The 21,279-nt window shown below is 42.2% G+C and overlaps 1 protein-coding gene across 1 annotated transcript; it reads right to left on the reverse strand.

Annotated features, from left to right (window-relative positions):
- Positions 1 to 8,699: 8,699 nt before the first annotated feature.
- Positions 8,700 to 14,228, reverse strand: LOC306933249 (homeobox protein Hox-D1-like; the record flags this gene model as incomplete). The annotated part of the gene is made up of 2 exons (XM_079515391.1): positions 8,700 to 9,948; positions 13,601 to 14,228. 2 exons carry the CDS (start codon positions 14,226 to 14,228, stop codon positions 9,392 to 9,394), a joined length of 1,185 nt encoding a protein of 394 aa, XP_079371517.1. The 3' UTR covers positions 8,700 to 9,391.
- Between the last annotated feature and the right edge of the window lie 7,051 nt (positions 14,229 to 21,279).

The following is a 21,279-nucleotide window of genomic DNA, read 5'->3' on the forward strand; positions in this document are numbered from 1 at the left end:
GAGAGAGAGAGAGAGAGAGAGAGAGAGAGCTAGCGGGGAAGATGAATGACACACATGCAAGGAAGAGGAAGAGAAGAATGGTGCGCGGGGAGAGGGAAGGCATGCAGGGTTTGTGTGGCGAGGCGGTGGGAGGGGTGTAAAGATGAAAAATAAAACAGTAGGCGTGAGGTTTGATTGAGCACCTGGTCTTCCCCTTTTGCATAAAATGGCTGATGAAAAAATGTGTTTTTATAGCAGCAAGGCCAGTGCTGCTGATGGCCGTTTGTCCCCTTCCTCCCCTTCCCTTCCCTTCCATTCCTCCCTCCTTTCCTTCTTCCCCCGCCCCCCTCCTTCTCTACCTCCTTCCCGTTCACTCTCCTTCCTTGTCTGTCACCCCGCTCTCCCAGGCTACTCTCTCCCCCCTCACTCTATGTCGCTCTCCCTCTTTCCTTGTTTCATTCGCTCTGCCTCTCACTCTCTCTCCCTCTTTCTCTTTCCTTGCTTCCATCGCTCTCTCTCTCTCTCTCTCTCTCTCTCTCTCTCTCTCTCTCTCTCTCTCTCTCACACCCACGCACGCACGCACGCACGCACGCACGCACGCACGCACGCACGCACGCACGCACGCACGCACGCACGCACACCATTGTCTGTCTGTCTTCAGGTTGCTTGATAGGTTGATTACATCGTTAGAAACTAATTAGTAAAGAAGCGAAAACATTTGCATACTTAATTTTGATTATAGAATAAGGTGCAAACGACTAAAGGTTGCAAAAACCTGCGTGCAGAGAATTCCTAATTATTTGTTTTATATGCATATGCCTGCTGAAGTCCTTCACCGGCTCTCGATGCCTCCTAGATGTATTGCATTCATTTCCGGGATGTGTGTGTGTGTGTGTGTGTGATGGTGATGCCACCGCTGGCCTGAGAATCAATCCATTCCCGCTGTGGGAAGACATGCAAGATGGCGCCTGACAGAGCCTTGATTGAGAAAAGTTCACGAACTGTTCTCCCATCACGCACACGGATGGCTGATTGACAGATGAAGCACAAAGACAAATCTGAAAGAAAGACAGACAGCCAACGTCCTCAAAACCCTACCCATCCTTTTCTCCTCTGCCATCCGCCACCGCCGCCCCCCCTCCCTCCACCCCCCGGCCCCGCCTCGACAACCCGGCTCCCCTTCTCTCCTCTCTCTCTCTCTCTCTCTCTCTCCCCTCTCCATATGTCTACGGGCCTGTCACTATGGCAACCTCACCCCGGGGGCAGGGGAGGAGGAGGGGGGGCGGCTTCGTTCAGACAAATAAGCATTGCAGGGCTCATTTATGGTGGTTTGTTTAGAGATGATAACACAATGATGAGAGGTCAAAATGTGTATACTCACACACGTGTTTGGACACAAGGGTGTGTGTGTGTGTGTGTGTGTGTGTGTGTGTGTGCGCGTGCGTGCGTGCGTGCGTGCGTGCGTGCGTGCGTGCGTGCGTGCGTGCGTGCGTGCGTGTGTGTGTGTGTGTGTCCTATTCACATTAAACTGTGTGCACGTGCACTGCGTGTGGTTAAGCATGTAGTAAAACTGCAACAGTAAACACATTGAAACATGCATCAGTTTGAGCCTTCATCGCATCATCATATCATAAATTAAATACGTTCTACTTTTGCAAGATGCAACTGAAATATACAAACACCGCAAACATACAAAAACACCTTTTGACAACAATATCTCTAACGTGGTTACAATATATTTCTCAGGTGACATGCAGCGGAGCGGGCAGCCGGGCACAATCATTTCTCTAGGCCTACCAATAAAATAGCAGCACTAGGACCACCGCCATTAAACCAGTGGATGATATCAATGGTATCATTAGCCATGCCAGGCTTTAGGTTATAGCTGATAGCTCATCTGCGGTATCAGCAAAACTGGTAAAGGCTCATTGCATTGTTGGGTTTTTTTCTCCCTTTCCCTCTTCCTTTTTTCCGCGCCTCACATTATGCTTGCAGGCAACTTTTGAAAGGGCAATCTAAACTGCAACAGTAAACAGAGCTGCAGGAGAGAGGTCACTGAGGCTCTGCACAATCAGAGGCGAACAAACGGGAGCCAACATGGTTGGTTCTTGCTGTGACGCTTCGTGGTTCCAGAGGAGATGCACGCTGCGCTGTCCTATACTACGCCACTGGTTCTCAACCTGTGGGCCGAGAACCCCCCCCCACATGATTTTGGCTGGGTCCCCAGATGACAGCAAAGTGACAATTTAAGGACTTTTAAGACCTTTTTAATACCTTAAAAAAGGAAATGAACTAAATGAAAAAAGACTATTCTTGCATCAAAAGTAATCAACAAACTATACTATAAAAACTGGTAAAATAATTGTCAAAATAGCTGATCTACAAGCTCACAATGCCTCGCTTTGCGAATATTTATCTGTGGAACTGAGTCAAACTATCATTATTTTGGGGGGTCACGGCCTCAAAAGGTTGAGAACCACTGTCCTACGCCACTGGTTCTCAACATGGCGGCCGGGGACCCCTATAAGGGCCCTTGAGGGGATTCCAGGGGTTCCCAAGCACTATACGATTGATGGCTATATAGGAACCAAACAGAGCCTTACAGGTCTGTAACCCAGCAAGTTCAAGGAGAACTAAACTGACCCCTTAGGGTGCAGCAAACACTGAACACAGCAGTTTTTACAGTGTATAGATTCCTGTAGGTCCCAGAGATGAAAGAATTAATTTAGAAACGGGGGTCTGTGGCCTAATTCATTTTGAACTTGGGGGTCCTTGAAATTAAAAAAGGTTGAAGACATCTACTGTGCAGGACGTGACACGCGCAAGAGCTGGAAGGCACCGGATGTCCTATAGAGGGAATGGAGGGAATTTTCCTATGCAACAGACGCAACCTTGACACAATTTCACCTCTGCATGCACCCCATCTCACGTTTTCTCTCCACCATTTCTCTCTCTCCCTCATCTCTCTCATCTCTCTGCCTCCCTCCGGTGCCTGACGGTACCTTACATTGACTCGAAAGCCTCCCATCCCCCCCTCCCTCCTTTTTTTTTTTTTTTTCAAGAGCAAAATTTCCTTTGCAGCCAGAAGTGCTGAGTGCTGCTGTTTGCTTTGTACACAGAAATTCGCTGAGGCTGTAAGCTGTCCCCAAACATCTGCTCCCTGGAGTGGAGCTGGGAGAGGAGAGGCAAGGACTGAATTGGTTGGTGTGCATGTGGTTTAGTGTGGAGCTACGTCTAGATGCGTTATGTATGGATGTGGCTCTGTGTGGCTCTGTGTGGCTCTGTGCGTGCGTGCGTGCGTGCGTGCGTGCGTGCGTGCGTGCGTGCGTGCGTGCGTGCGTGCGTGCGTGCGTGCGTGCGCACACGTGTGCACACGTGTGTGTGTGTGTACAGTACATTTGCACACACATGTGCACATGTACTGTACATACGTGTATAAATGTATTGTTTAGGGATGCCTGCCCCAACGCAGTGTGTATCATGTGTGTTTGCCTGTGCTGTGTGCGCAAGAACAATTATTCAAATATGTGCTTTGTATCTTTCTAAATGCTTTATTGCTAGGACCCAGGATACAAAATACATCTTTGCATAATTGTGCACAGCCATAATATGCATACAAGCACGTGCACGCACGCACGCACGCACACACACACACACACACACACACACACACACACACACACACACACACAGGTGCACTTGGATACTCAAGAGCGCTCCCTCTTTGAATTTCTCGCCATGCAACATGTTTGGTAGCCAAATATGGGAACAAGAAAGAGCAAAAAGACCAGTGATGCATGAAAGTCAGGGCGAGCAAAGAAAAACAGTAACAGCAGAGCGAGGGATGATGGTTGAAGGGACGAGTGCAAAGATTAAAAGGAGGTAGAGAGGTAGTAAAACGAGGGTAAGGCATTCAAATGTTCCATAATTATACAACACAACAACAACAACAGAACAACACCTGGACCATCTGTAAGTGGCCTCATGTATATAGGCTTATAGGAAAAGCTTAACTTGATCAAATTGAGTTAATTCCCCTGAGCACCGGTGAAGATATTACATGCATATTATGCATTAAGTTAATTCTCGGTCAACTTGGTATTAATTACAGCGAGCTCAGAACAGAGAGCCCACTTATATGTGTTAATTTAACACATAATGTAAGAGACTCAGTGTACAGCGCATATGTGATCAACACAGCACGCCACAGGAGAATAGCAACAGCTGTCCATATCAGTATAAGCACTGTGAAATCCTTAGTGTTCTTTTAACTCTGAGAGTGTATATGGAACCAAAATGGACCCGTATGAAAATTATGAGGTATTTTTTACTTAACCCTGAGTATTTCCAATGTCCAATACTTTTACTTTATACTCCACTATACATCTCAGAGTAAAATATTGTACTTTTACTAATATGACAAAACATAGCCTACATGAACCACTTCAGCCTTGTATACATTTCGGCCATTTGAAAATAGCCGAAAGATTTCGGCCGAAGATTTCAATACATTTTGAAAACTTGTGAAATGGGACCTTCTGCATAATGAGTATACTTTCTACTTTTCGTACATTTTGATACCAACACTTTTGCACTACTGGAGTACTTTTTTACACTACTGGAAAATACAGGGGAGAAATAAACAAACAGACAGACTGTCAATTGGCTTGTTTGTCATTAAGTAATGCAACACCATGCACCTAAATGCACTTCAATGAATACATCACATCACCCTATACTTTAAGCACTTAAACTCTGTACTTAGTAAAACAGACCCATGAGTTACAACTGCACTTGGACCGCTGTTTCCCGTCTACACTATAAATCTCTTCACCTTTGTCAAAAATGTTAAATCTACAAGCTCACAACATCTGTGAGCTTGTAGATCTAACACTTTTGACAGATGTTCCCCCCAGAATATGGATGCTGGGGTTCAAGGGCTAAATATTTCTACTTGAGGTTTCTATAGCCTCAGAGGTGCAAGATATACAATACAGTAACATTGAGCATTTTTGTAATTTAAGTTTGACATTGAACTGACCTGTAAATGGATCTGTATAAAGGGTTTTGACACAGATAAATTAACCTGTGTGCCACTAAATAATGCTCAAGTTATTTTACGTTGTGTCCATGTACTGTATACACGTAGACCTTTCAACTGGGTCAATGTATTATACATTTCAAAATGTATATTTATGAGGCAATAAAGTAGTCCATAACACATTAAATGGTGTGACTTGTTATATGGTACAACAATAATATAACAATAGGCCTATTATATATTTAACAATGTGTTACACACATAGCTGCACAGCAACCAATTGGACCCGGACAAGTCCCTTTGGATCAAGTTTACTCTCTCAGGGTTAAGTTAACACCGGGGATGTGTATACAGTATTAACTAGAGCTAGAAGAACTTTTGGACAAAAGTTATATATTTTGCTTTATTGCTACCGTTTCTTGTAGGGGTCGATTTGGGTCCGTTTTTACACTCTCAGATTTAAATGAACACTGCGGATTTGACAACTTTGACAACAACACAGTATACATCCTCAGTATTCATTTATCCATGTGTAAGTCTGCGATTTAACCATGTTATCTTGTGTGTCCATTCAGTTACATCATTATGTAAACCCTCGGAGTTCAGTTTAAGGTGCTGAAAGTTAAAGCTTTCTATTCGGATTGGCATCTTCCTGTCTCTCAAAACACTTTAGAGTCAAACTATAGAGATTAACTCCATATAGCAATGATCAAAATGAGATATTCTAGAAAAAGAGAAAACATATATGCTAACTTACACCCCTTTTAACACTCAGAGTTTTACAGTGTGGGCACGGCACAGCTGTCTGTCTTGTGAACAGAGTTACAGACAGAGCACAGATTCATCAGGGGGACAGTCACACTTGAATGGTTTCAAACTAAATGTCAGGTCTGAACAAACAATGCAGGCCTCCTCTCATCAATTGAGAGGCAAATGTTGAAACTGCCAGAGGACAAAATTAAAGTGATAGTTCACCCAAAATAAATCAGCTATATTTCACCCCCTTTTTTTTGGGCACCTTCACCTTATCTGTGCGAGACTCACATAAACAAGTCTCCTCCCCGAGTCCCCTCCTGCCCCACCTGCACTTTGGCACTCTTCAATACTTCATAACACAATTTTGTAAGATATTTTCTGGGATATTTTTTTGAATAAACTGTCTAATAAAAAAACGTGATAAAGTATAATGGGGAACCGTTTGGGTTTTCTGAAAACTTTCAAAATCTATATAGGCCTATACTGCAAAGTCTTGGGTGTTCTTATAACTCTGAGAAGTGTAAAAAGGTCAACTTTACACTCTCAGAGTTGAATGTGTTACAATCGAGCAGTACGTATTGGTTTTCTGAAAACTTCCTATGAATTAACACTATTACTACTACTATACTCAGAATTTAAGTAACACTGATGACTTTACTAGTTTACTGTGTAGGTGCCTATACTACAAACAACCTCTACTATGCACATTTTGACTCTTAGTGTTAATTTAACTCTGAGAGTTACAAATGGATAAATTAACGCGGAGGATTTCGCTAGTGTCGCCCCACGGCCAGAATACATTATCACAGGAGCTGACCAAAGCACCTTTTTATAAGGTCAAATTCTCCTCGCTGTGGACAGTAGACACATGCATCAGGACCATTGGATATTCATTAAGTTATAATAAGAATAATACAGTCGTACTAATATCCTACTCCTAACGTCGCCATCATCATAATTGTCATCATCATCATTACAAATGAACATTTATTTAGTGCTTACAAGACTCGGGACACTCTTTTCGTGAACAATTACTTTGTGTTATGAAGCCATTATTGACGTGACTATTTTGTGATGCGTATAAACTAAAGCCTGCATGGCACGAAGCTGAACAGTGTATACATTTTCTCAAATGGAAATATACTGGGCTCAACAATGCACCATTTTTCAGAGCCTTTTTGGCTTAATCTAGCATTTTATGCAAGAAAATAATAACATATTAAAAAAGTTACAAAGTTACTTTGTATTCCTTAATATTGACTATTATGAATAATGTGCTGTGTTGAAATATATAGGGACCTACAGATACTGAATAAATTATTCACAAAGTAGCCATTGTTCCAATAAGGAATAATAGTTGTCCTAAATATTTATTTTCCATTTCATTTATAGAATTGATCACTTTTAACTATAACGTTTTATCATCAATGGCATTATTAAAGTAGCCTATAGGCATAATATATATCCAAATACTATTAGGTAAAAAGAAGAGTCCTTCATCCATGCAGTTTATAAAGTAAGCATGTAACACATTGTTCCCCTTGTTTAAAAAAAGGAGATACAATTAAGTTTCCACTAAAAAAAGAAGGTAGGCTATTATCCAGGCTGGTATATGGAATTGTAATAGGAATAATTATCATATGGCCTAGTTGCCCTTCTATTCACTTTAGATGAAATATTATTGTGCGGACATTCTCCACCATGGGAGAACAAAAGCGTCCAGAAGTCGCTTGTTGAGAGAAAAAAGAAAGAGATAGGGAAAAAAAGCTTAGACGCCGAGGTCAGCCAAATTAATGGTGGATCTCTCATGTCCCTCATAGCCACTGACCGGGTCACCGGTGTCCTGAGGCAGCCCAGAGGTCAGGAGGTGAGGGGTGAACTCTGGTGTAACTGCATATATTAGCTTATGGCCTTGCTTGCAGCCTTAACTCCCGTCGAAGTGCAATTTTGTCTAATTATTACGATGTATATTGTTGAAATATGGTTGTTTCAATGACGGCACCTGTGGACAGTTAAGACACTGCACGGAATGGATAGTATAGGCTATTACTAGTAAACATAGCTTTCCCCTCGCAGTGGAAATTCCCCAAACAAACGTTTGACAAGTTTTTCCTCGTTAGCATCGGTTTTATTATTTTACTTTTTTTTTTAAACTAATGAAGCATTTGTTATGAAGTTGTAAAGTCGTCTGTAAATAGTCTATTGCTAAGGGAAATCTAAACAGCGATATATAGCATTCAGTTATACATAAAACTGTGATCGTAAGCCTATATCTTGATATTGTAATTGACATTAACCTGATTGACTATCGTTTTGGCCGTGCACTAACTGTGTTTAAAGGTCCAGCGTATAGATCGTTTACTTTTTATGAGATGTGAATCTAAAAGGATTGCAGGACAGGCACTGTAACTGTAGCCCGAGCTATGCAGGCAATTTATTGGTCGCTCTGCAAAACACTACAGTTGGCGTTTTAATGTCTACTCCTGCCTGTAGCCTCTATAAGTATGTGTTCAAGCTAAATTCTCATTGTATAACGCAATAAAAGACGGGGGAGATCCCGTTCGAGGTGCGACTTTATTATATATGCTATATATACAATTCAAATTCAACATGCATTTGCATGCACGAAGTCGAGGTGCATGCAAATGTTTGCAGATATGTTCCTCTACAAACAGACAGATCGATGCACTTAGTTGGTCAATAAATCTATCAGTCAATTATGGGAATGTAATCCTTCGGTTCACGGAGCCTAATGAATACCATTAGCGCCGAAGAGTGTATATAGAAGAATAAAGGACAGACATCAAAATACATCAGGATGGTGATTGTTAATTGTTTTTGCTTTTATATTATAGTCTCAATTCATTAAATGGTAAAAAAAAAAAAAAAACGCTCCAAAGAAGAGCGAGGCCGACAACAGGTGCACACCTGACTTTTTTGCTTTAATGTAAACACTTGTAGAACAATGAAATAACGACGGTGTGTTGAGACAATTAAGAGATAATTAGTCATTCTTTCCTCTTTTTACAACAGATCGCACTTGATGCAAGTTCCCTGTAGGAATCCTTCTTTAAAATTGCTGCACGGGGAAAGCAGGCCGCCTATTTGGCTACAACATTTGAATGAATAATAAAAGTTTGGATTTTCCAAATGCATTTGCTCCCTGTATCAATGTTGCCAGAGATAAAAAACAAAAACACATCTTCAATTGATACAACAAACATGGGCAAGGACGTAGTGTTCACTTTAATAAAATAAATAAGTTTAAATAGCCATAAGTAAAGTGGATTACTCAAGTCAAATAAATAGAATGGAAATAAACAAAAGTTTCTATACGGTCAATTGAACTTATTTTGTTTTTCCCATTTACATCGTGTTGTGTAAGCGTGCGATTTAATGACTCGAATTTTAATATTCAAATCCAAACTCCAGCGCGCACCAATCTGAAGCCAAGGGCGATGATCATGACAAATAGCTTTAACCCGTTCTTGGAATATACAAACATGGCCAGAGAGGCACAGACAGACTGGACAGATAAGATTAGGCTATATCCTTCCTATCTACGCAAATGGAGGTGAAGCTTGATTGAGAATTTGAGACTAATGCAAACTGGAATCAAAGCATTTGATGGGCGACGACATTGGCAGCAGCGTCGGCGACCTTGCTGCGTAACGCACGGGCCAGCAGCGCCTGCAGGTCGGGCAGGTGGTTTGGAGACGACGGAGGGGGAGAGGGGGGGCAGGTGGTGTCCAGAGCACTGCTGCTGCTGTCCAAGCGTGACGGTGGAGGTGGCGCCACGGGCACCATGAGCACCGGGTCCGGCAGAGTGCACATCAGAGGCCGCCGCTCCCTCTGCAATTTCTTCTGCTTCATGCGTCTGTTCTGGAACCAAACTTTCACCTGCGTCTCGCTGAGCCGCAGGGCGCCGGCGATCTCCAGCCGCCTGGCCCGCGTCAGATACCTGTTGAAGTGGAACTCCTTCTCCAGCTCCGTCAGCTGCTTGGTGCTGAAGCTGGTCCGCGACGTCCCGTTGTTGTTGGCCGCAGTGGGGTGGTGGTGGTGGTGGTGGTGGTGATGGCCGTCCGTGCTGATGTTGTTGTGATGGCTTTCGTCAGCACGGAGGCTACTCGGGCCAACGATGTTCAGACCACAGGTCCTTATATGCATGTCGTCTGGGAAACACAGACAGCAGGCATGGGCATGAGGACACTTTATCAAGGAAGATGAACAACATCCCAAACAAAAGAAAAAGAACCACAAACTCAGTTTGGAGGAAAATATTATATATATATATATATATATATATATATATATATATATATATAATATATATATATATATATATATATATAGGCCTATATATACACCGGTATATATATATACATATGCATGCAAATCAGACATTTCACTTTTATAATTTGAGCAAAAGTATTAGCACATGAAATCAATAAAAGTGAACAAAAATGAATTCATATAGGAAATATTTCTAATAATTAAAAAATAAGTATTTGTGTGTGAACTGTCCCAACAACTTGTGTTAACTTGGGAAACAAATTTCCTACAATAGTCTCCTTGGAATTTGTGTCATAATGAGTTTTGTTTTAGTTTTTGTAAAATAAGAAAATTATAGTGAGTGCATGGTGGTCATAAATGTGCACAAACACAAATGATGCTGAATCACAGAAAAACATGGTAACCCGGTCGTGACGTGCACGCACACGCACACACACACACACGCACACACACACACACATGCATGCATGCACACACACACAACCTTCAAGCACTCAAAGTGTATTAAGATTAGTGTACAGTACGCTATTTTTCTTTATCTTCTATTTAATGTTAATCTTAAATGCAATCTTTGTTATTGTTGTTGTTGCTGCTACAATTATAAAATAATAATCGAATCGCATTATCGTGCACTCATACATGAGATGCAACAATAAAGATATTCAATCTTGACATTAGTTGTATTTCAAAGCCACTATTGGTCACAAACATCAATAACCGACCTATAGGCCGTGTCGGATGACAGCTTAAGAGTTTACAAATACTTTCCCCCCTTTTTAAATGTCTCATTAGAGGTTAAATGGTTCCATTTCTCCTTTTGGAAGTACAGGTAGTACACATTAAAGTATCGTCTGTGCCACTTATGTGCGATGAATGACAGAAGCTGCAACTCTATCTTGATTTCTCTCCGTGCTGACACTGTGGCCGGTTGTCAGTGGGCGTGTGGAACATAGAGGCATGTGTTGCTGCTGCATAATGGAGTCAGTATGGCAGGTGTAGTACAACATCTCCCACCACAATTCACTGAGAGGAAGGTTAACAGGCCTCTAGCCACTGTGAGAAGCATAGCAGATGGAAAGGTCAGTTGATGGGATAAATGTCGACATCCATGTTTTAAGAAAATGAATGTCAAGGTTACCTAGGAATGGGAGTGCAATGAATATGAAGAACCCAATACACATGGCAAAAAAACATAATTAAGCACTTACGCTTTCAGGAGAGAAAATCACATGCACATTCTGATGAATGGTTCCTAAGATAATAGAATTGATGCCGGCCAGAAGGCATAAAAGAATCAAACTAAATATTTGAGGAATGACTTGCACGCTTAGAAATAGCCCAGCCAGTATAGAGTATAGAGGGAATGGCTGGGCCTTCCATATAAACCAAGGAGAGGGAAGAAGAAAAAGGGGATGGATCGATACACAGTGCCTCAGTCATCTGGGCATCCAGCCCACAGTAATTCAGGTGCTGTCAAAGCATAATTGAAGAATGACGCACTGGGAGTATATACACTGAGCCAGGAGATCAGGTTAAACAGGGTTTGTGGGGGCCTCTCTACATAGAATACGGTAGGCTTTGTTTTGTGCCAAAACCAATACAGCCTCCAGAGTAATGCATGCTTTCACTAATGGCACCAATACAAGTAACACAGTATAGTACTAATGAGCTGCTACTCCTATACCCGGATGATCCCCACCAGAGATGCTACAAAGGATGGACACAAAAAGGACACATGAAAGATTCTTAGAGTTGGGATGACTGTGTGAGACATTAATGTACAATTTAGGCATTCGGCAGACACTCTTAATCCAGAGCGATTTACAGTAAGCCAGAACAACACATACATCGAATACATAGGAAAAGTCATCAAGGAACATAAGTATAAGCTAAGAACCTAACATCCGTCTATAGAATATCAGTACAATGAAACTATAAGTATACGCTATAGAATGCAATGTCTACACGCAAGTTTACAATTGTATAATCAAATGGGCCGATGCACTCTCAGAGCTGTGTGTGTGTGTGTGTGTGTGTGTGTGTGTGTGTGTGTGTGTGTGTGTGTGTGTGTGTGTGTGTGTGTGTGTGTGTGTGTGTGTGTGTGTGTGTGTGTGTGTGTGTGTGTGCAGGTACATTTGTCTTGTAAAAGCCCAAAATGTATTGCATCCATGCTGTTATCTCGTCTTATCTTGCCGGGCAAATAAATTTGGTCATATTCATGTCTCGAAAATAGACCTTAAGATATGATATGGATGTCACGTTCCACCACCTTCCCTTTAGCTAGCTCATATGGCTTCTACAGAAAGATGTTTAGCTAGCTAGCTGAGGCCTATACACCCACTATCTTTGGATTTTGAACAAGCACAGTCATAGATATCGCATTGCTTTGTGGTCATAGCAGCACTCCAGTCACAATAGCCATGTTTCTCTGCACCAAAACAGCCAGCAGCTAATGGTTGCCATAACACTGAAGATGATATATGCAGATTTAAGGCAGACAGATAATGTAAATTCTCTATGCAAAATTCATGGATTCAAAGCAAAGCACAGCAACCCAGTCAGTCAATTTGCATTATTGATCAAATGAGATCTACCGTATATATATATATAAAATATAACTTGAAGAGAGGATCTGTGGGCATTTTCTGTATTTTTATTTATTTATTTAAGATTTAAATGAAGATGTGATTCTGTCACCCATGATGATAGCCCAGAAGTCATCAGTCAGGGCAATGATGATCTGTGACAGCAATTATGTTAAAAAGGTGGACACATGTAAAGGTAGTGGAAACTGAAATCAATACCCAAGGCTCTCATTACAAACAGACAACTAATCAATAGTCGGGGAGCACTTCGGCTTTACAAGAGTAAGTTTTACTCAACTCTCCATGTGAATCTCGATGCTGGCAGTGCAGGCTTGTTGCATTATTCAGAGGGAACTGGTTAGCGTAAGGGCAAGTGTAAATAATTGATCGTTTTTCTCGTTTGAAACTCGGAGGTTTAGCAGCTGTATAGGCCCCTTACTTTACAATTTCTCCTCATATCGCCTGGAATTGTTTGCACGGAAGGAGGGGTAAAATTATGAAATAAACAACTAGTCTTAGATTAACACGGACCTTTAGGGAAATAGCTAACCGAGTCCTGATATGCATATTCAAATTGGGTATAGCCATAGGCTTTAGGCTAAGCAGTTAGTGTTGCTTTGCTTTTATTCTAACACACTAAACGTTCGATGTGCTATTATTCAATAAGAAACTACATATTCGATTTACTTTTTTGTTGACAAGTATAAATTATCTGCGTGGTGACGTACAAAACGCGTCAGCTTTAGCTTGTAGAGAAAAGTTCATGAAGTCCTTCGTTTGTTTCCTAACTTTTACGATTAAGTGTGGCGACCCCAAAAGTTGAAAATGTGATGTTTTTAGTATAGGCTAATTCGTTCACAGCAGGGATGTTAAAAGTTCACTTTTTCTTTTTCTTTTCTACATGGAAGTGGAACGCTGCTGGACCATTATTGTTGACTAAACTTACCAGCCCGATGCTGACTTCTCTTCACTTTCATCCAGGCAAAAGTTGTACTCCTTTCGTTATCAGTCATGTTACACCCAGAGTGCAAGTCGTTTGACCTCTCCACAACAGCAACATGAATCTTAGGCCCAGCATCGTGAGAGTAGATTTGAATATGTTCATGATGTAGCAGTGACCCGAAGTCGGAGTGCACCACTTCGCCGCTGCCGGCTGACGCGCAGTATCCAAGTCCTGGAAAGTCCTGCCCCTGTTCTCCTTCTGTGCAGCACAGGGAAGGGACGCGAGGAGAGGAGTGGGGGCAGGCCGCCGGCGGGCTTGAAAAGCCCGGACTCTGAGAGCAGAGCAGTGGAGGGCTGTCCGAAAAAGTGCACAGAGCCAACCCCACGGTTCCCACGTTAGCGCCGGGGGGAGAGGGAGACAAGTGCTGGCGGTTGTGGTGGTGATGCGGTGAAATCGAAAATCCCGAGTCAACTTCCACGAGTAAGTTCCCCTCGTCGTCGCCGTGAGTCCCGAGTTCAGGAGGAGTCCTCCTGTGCTCGAGGTCCTGGTTTCTGACCTCTTTTGGTAGGTAGCAGCCCGTGAACAGAGGGCTCCCCTCTCCTCCGGCCGTTAACTCTTGATAGGAAGTCATTATCACCCTATCCCCTGCATAATCATTGGACAGGGTTAGCAATTCATGGCCGGCCTCTCAAGCAGCCAGTAACGCATGGTCAGGCGGCTGGCTGGACGACCATGGGGACATCCCTTAGTGGAGAAAACACACACACACACACACACATCCCCTGATTGATGGAGATGACGTGCCCTCTTGGTCTTGGCCAATAGCCGGACATCTTCTGTCATCAGCGGAGACAACACTGATTAGGCCGAGCAAAGCCGAGTTGTAAACTCATTTCGGGTCAACATTGTAATAACCCCGCGTCAGTACTGTGGCCTCTTATGATTAGGAGGAGCAGGGCATCCAAATTATTTGAATGTCATCATGTCAGGCATGCATTGCAACCGAGGTGCTTATGTCACACAGAGGTGATGAGGGCCACTGGGCCTGCATGTTAGGCTATACTCGGTCAGGTAAAATTAACCCAGTGCACTGTAATTGAAGATCATCATACCTCTCTATACTCTATATCCAGTTCGACGTGGATAACGGTCCTTTTTGCTTCGTGATTCCAAAAACCTTTGCCTCAAGAGTATTACAAAGACCCAGACCTGCATTCAAAACAACTTTTTTTTCTTCCCGAAGCTAAATTAACATAATATACAATGATGTAGCTAATGGATTATGGTAATTCGGCGAGAGCTTCTTGAAAACCCGAGGTCCTCTTTAGTAAAGGGCTTAGGTCATGTGAAAGGCACACTTAATGGGTTCAGAGGTCGTGACAGCTGGTATTTAGAGGTTCAGTGGCAGCAGATTTGTAATTAGCCTCGAACAAATACAAAATGGCTCCGAGTCGAAGATCAAGAAGTTGTCGTTGACAGAGAAGACTTCCAAGTTAAACTACAGTCAGTGTCTGTATAGTTAAAGGAGGCAGTGTCAACTTTAAAGCTCCCAAAAGTTAAACCCAAAATAACGGGACACCACCAGGATTGATTTGATAACGAAAGCATAAAACTCTCAACAAAGTATATTTTTAACAAGGCATCGCATGTCTAAACAGCACAACAACGCAACTGAAACATTTGACAGTTCGACATTGTTGGACCCAGCCGTAATTAGAGAACGACTATATTCTTAGTTTTGAGAGCATATATATAAGCAATCAAATGTTGTTGTTTTTTGTTTTTTTTGTGGTACCATGAAGGCTACAGGCTAACAGACAACTTCTACTTCCTCCAAACAAAGTTATTTGCAGCTGGACCTACATAGAGAAAATGTCATGGCACACTCAGCCCCCCCCCCCCCCCCCCTCTCTCTCTCTCTCTGGTGACCTACTTTTCCTACAAGTCAAAAAATCACGGTGTGTGTGTGTGTGTGTGTGTGTGTGTGTGTGTGTGTGGTGCTTATGTTCACATTTATTTAGGAGAACATTGGATTTTATATATAACTACATATCGACGTGCTAATGCAAATATGATCTGGAACGTCAATCGTTTGACGCTGAAGGGGCCGCGGCGGATCGACGGGAATCAATGTACAGTGAAAATAATTCTTCACACATGCAGCTGTTTTTCTGCTGCTGCGGGGCCCCAATTAAAGCACTAAATTACCACACTAAAATTAGGCCATTGGAAAAGTATTTATTTGTGTGGTCTATATGAGCTCAAACTTTTAATGTGTTTTTGTCACTCCTTTCTTCATCAAACTAAAAAATAAAAGTCAGGTTAAATTCGAAAGATTTGAAGTTACACAACTTGTAGTTCATATACATTTTTTATTCTAAGTTATATATTTTTGCTGTTGCATCTCTGTCATTTAAAATTATACAGGCAGACACACTCCATTGACTCCAATATATTTAAATTACACAAAGGAGGCCTAATACAAAAAGACAAGTAGGTCCTGTATATTTATTATTCATATTATTATTCATATTATTATTATTCATGTTATTTTTTTATTCTTATTATCATTTGGCCTATACTATATTCTTATTATCATTTGGCCTATACTATTCACTGCATAATAAACAGATTACCGGTATTTAGATTTGTTTTATTGTCATAAATTTGGCAACCAGAATATTACCACTCAGTACAAACAGCAAAAGCCTAAAACAAACCTTATAGGTGTTTGTTATCGTCGAGCAATATTTTGTACCCCCCCCCCCCCCCAGTAATTACAAAACAATTCTCCGTAATGAACAACTTATAAGTGCATTCTTACAACGCAGAAAATATGGTCCCAGCTGGGGGAGTTAATGGAATTCTACAGGCGGCGAGGTGCTGAATGACTGAGTGCAATATATCCCTTCCCTCCATGCATTTGCATGGTACACTTATCCATCTTGGTGTCAGGCTCGGAGGTTACTCAGGGTTCACGCGCTAGCTTGTTTCTCTCCTCTACACTCAATAAATAAATCTCCGCAGCTTTCTGTTTACCGCCTGAATATAAATTTGTTTGCAGTCGATCGAAGACCTGTGTGGAGGTATTAGAAATTGTATTTCTGTAATGGCTTTCAGCAGAGGGAGGGAGGGAGGGAGCGAGGGGGCGAAAAGGGGTTGCAGAAAGGAGGGAAAAGGGTGAAAAAAGGGAAAACAGGTGTGAGCAATCTCTCAGTTTCCCCATATGCAAACGAATAAATAAAAATAAAATAAAAATGCGCCACAGCCGTGTAGCCTATCACGGGCGGTCGGACGCATTCAAATTGCATTTAAAAGCAAAGTAACCTTTTTATCTTTACAGGACAAGGACACGGGTCCGTGTTTGTTTCTAGAAGTGCCATATGTTTGATTAGCATATTTGAAGTGTTTTCCACCTCGCTGCCCCGGATTCCCCCTCACAGCAACAGAAGTTATATTATGAACACTCAGCAATAGAAAAACAGGCGATCTTGAAGCTGGCTCCTCTGACTGGACAGCTTGCATCCCTTAAAAAAAAACAAGCACATTTGGTAGGTCTGTCTGAGGGAAATAATCTGACGTTTTTTTCCCCCCAAACGAATGAAGTTGATTCGCCTCCAGTCGCAGTTTGGAATACAATTTCCATATTGTCCAGAAATAGGCTTATTCTGTCAATGGTCTCTTGGATGAGCGAACACTGCAAATATAGTCTTTCAGAGTTGGCACACACATCAGACATCTCTAAAAGTTCCTCTTTAAAACTCACTGCGCGTGCTTTTTCCATCGTGGTCTCTCTCTCCCTCCCTCGTCTCTGACACACGCGCACGCACGCACGCACAAATCCCATTGTTTCTATTGTTGTGACTGGAGGTGAGGTAAACATGGCCGCAGCACTTTGGGTGGCGGTGTCAGGGCGGAGTGAGAGAATATTGACTGATGCTAATTTGTTTGCCTCCGCGCCTCTGATGTGTGTCAATATGAAGCCGTGGCCCTGGGATCACGGTGGCCCATGGTAGGATTATCTCCTTGGTTCGTATTGACCCCCCTAACCCCGCTGACAGTGTGCTTGTAATGATGCTACGACCATGGCTGCTGACACCCAGACCCTTGTCTAACCCTCCACCGCTGTCAGGCCTCATTATTTGTCATCTCTCGACCCTCGGAGGACCGGGGAATTAACCAGCGCTGACAGATGACTGTCACCGCCAACCAGGGGAGGTCATTGCCGTTAATGCAGTGTCCAGGACAGGTTGACGCACACGGGACAGGACGGCGGTGATGCAGCCTGCAGGGCCATGTTAGCTAAATCACGTTTACAGAACTGTTTTTTTTATCAAGGTGAAACCATCATAAAGGTAATATTAGACAGACAGACAGACAGACAGACAGACAGACAGACAGACAGACAGACAGACAGACAGACAGACAGACAGACAGACAGACAGACAGACAGACAGACAGACAGACAGACAGACAGACAGACAGACAGACAGACAGACAACCTCTGCACATTTAAAACCACACTCAAAACACACATTTTCAGACTTTAATTAAAATCCCCTTTATTCACCCTTTTTTAATTTTCTCCTTAAGTTTCTTTCCTATAAAGTTTTATCTTGTTTCTGTCTCAAGGTGACTTTCAATACATACGCATACGCACTTTTCATACAATATAGAAAATAGGCCCGTAAATTAAGGCCCGGTCCATAGGGCCCTCATCAAACCCATGTACACTCAACACACTGCCCCCGCTGCCACCCTTAGATCTCCATGGAGCTGACCTGTTCTGACATTGCATGTTGATCTGACCTCATCAAACCCTGTACACTCAAGAACGCTCCATATATGGCCAGTGAAAGGGCGAGGTCGCTTCTCGCCCTCAGGTGTCTTATTATTATACTTGCGCAAGCAGAGTGCAGTTATAGTTGTAAACATTAGTACAGTACTTGCGCGCTCTGCTTGCGCAGGCAGGCAGGCAGGCAGGCAGGCAGACAGACAGACAGACAGACAGACAGACAGACAGACAGACAGACAGACAGACAGACAGACAGACAGACAGACAGACAGACAGACAGACAGACAGACAGACAGACAGACAGACAGACAGACAGACAGACAGACAGACAGACAGACAGACAGACAGACAGACAGAGGGTGATCAAGCAGACAGACACAGATATTCCAGCATGGCACATCATCACTGACATGACCATTTGAACAATGGCCATGCATCCATATGATTGATGGAGCACGTCAGTTTATTTCAAATATTGACATTTCTGATAAATAGTGATGTCAGCGATATAGCTTAGACGTTTAAGCCCACACAGAATCCCTAAAATGATTTTTTTTTGGGGGGGGGGGGGGGGGTGTCATTGTATTGTATGAAAATCCATTGTTGAATATGAATCTTGTCACAGTATTGGAAGTTCAACCACAACAATAGCCTGCTATAGCCTACTACATTACAGATAACTAGATTCTGCGCATGCAGGCTATATACACAATATGACAATGAAGCAATGCCTTTAATATTGGGACTTTCCAACAAAACAGCCTGTGTAGTATATGTGTATACTGTACTGTAGCGCTCCACGGGTTCTGTGTGAGCCAAGAGGCTTCGAGTCGGCACAATCCCAAACATCATGACAACAAGCCATCAGTCATCTCGCACCAAAGCCGCTGTGCACACTTTGTGTGTTTCCGGAGTTCTTACTGTGGGAAATGAGCAGGGTTAAACATGAAACGGGGGGAAATGTTCATCATTGCTGCATAGCAGTATGCAATACGCCACTATATTCTTCCTCGTCTTTTTCACTGCAGGGGAAAGAAAGAGGGAGCAACAAACAGCATCGACCATAAAGGTTGTCTCTGGGACGGGTATACCGCCTGCAGATATAAGGATATATTCTGGTTGATTACAAAATATCAACAAATAAAATAACACCACTAGCTATATATTAATTATGTGCATATGATTTCTAATTGAGAAAAAAATAATGCAAATCTTAGATTTAGTGAAGTTATTTCGTACAGTCATGGGTAGTGACATCAGTAGGCTATGATGAGATATGATTTCAGAATGCTCATTATGTTCACGATCTCTGCAATCTTTACAATATTTCCATAAGGCGTGTATATGCAAGACTAGAGTAATCATACTGATAGTGTCACCGTGCATTGATTGCAAGCGGCGTGATGAAGCCATCGGCGGCTCAATCACTCTTGAGCAATCAATGGCGATCAACATGTGACATTTAGCCTACCAGGCTGCTGTTGTGATTACACAAGTTCATTAATTTTTCACTGTCAGAAGTAGATTTAGGTGTGGGTGACTCTTTTGTATTGTGGCGCCGCTTGGACAGGGACAGTTTCATCAAAACTTACATTTTTATTTTATTTTATCGTCACCGATCATCCTTAACTGGAATGCATTTAAAATGCCATTGATCTTGATAATGCCATGCCGTAATATGACAGTAACAGTTGTATGAGATTCAGGAAGTCAAATTCCCAAGATTGATGAGTCGTAGCAGGTGAGTTATAATCCATCCACCTGAGCGATGCCCGGGCGTCGTTCCACATGGAGGAGCGGACAAATAAATAAAACCCATAAAGGTGACACAGGAAATTGATACTTAACAATCATCTCGAGCAACAAGCACCATGTGGAAAAGAATGCCGGCCAGAGTTCTACTACTGCTGAGGAGAACAGCTATAGGGGAAAGGATGAGAATTTGGTTAATGGTTATAAAATGAGCAGCAGAATCTGTTGAAGGCCACCACATAAAAGTTCAGTATTTAGTTCATTATAGGCTTAGGGCATAGTCACTTTTATGCATTTCCTCTGCTCCGTTTTAATGTCTAAGGGTTACCACTTTTTACGACGTGCTCTGCGACTTGCAAGAGGCCAGTCTCATATGACAGGGTTTCGTGCGTGCGTGCGCACATGCTTGTGGAGCTAATTGCAAACTGCTGAACAGTGCCAAAGTTTTATTTCCTCGAGATGTTATAATCGAAGTAAATTGAGCTGTGATCACTGTCACTGAAACCAAATTTGGAGTTATACTATACGTCATAGATACGTCATAGACGCCTGAGCGGCCTGACGCCATAGATTGATGACTGGTGTCGCAGACTGGAAACAGGAAAAGATCAAGAAGATACATCATTGTTAACCAGTATAGCAAGATAGAGGTTTATTGTTGTGATGGTAATATAATGTCAAGAGAAAATTATTTGAAGAATCTTTTGTGCCATTTCTTATAAATATAAACAATGTTTTTATAACAGCATATTCAGAACAGTCATCAGGGGAATCCGAGTAGCTACATTTATTTTCCCCAACCATAATCCTAAAATTGTTCCAGCATTTGCAGATGCATGGGACAGTGGAAAAACAGCCAAAATAAGGCCCAAAGGAAAAAAGAAAGAAAATAAATGAATCACAGACCATAGCAAAATATGGTTTCATGGCACTGAGAGTATTTATCTATAAAGATCCTAAAGAATTATTATGATGATCAAAGTCCCAAATGTCTGTCAACCTCAACGCTCCAACCAAAACAGATGTTACCAAATTATAGAAGTGACAAATAACCATGTTTTACTTAAGTAAAAGTATCAATAGTCTACTGCAGTGGTTTTCAACCCTTTTCAATACAAGGCCCATTATTTATTCG

This window comes from Electrona antarctica (genome assembly GCF_951216825.1).
Source record: "Electrona antarctica genome assembly, chromosome: 2".
In the NCBI taxonomy this organism is placed as follows: domain Eukaryota; kingdom Metazoa; phylum Chordata; class Actinopteri; order Myctophiformes; family Myctophidae; genus Electrona; species Electrona antarctica.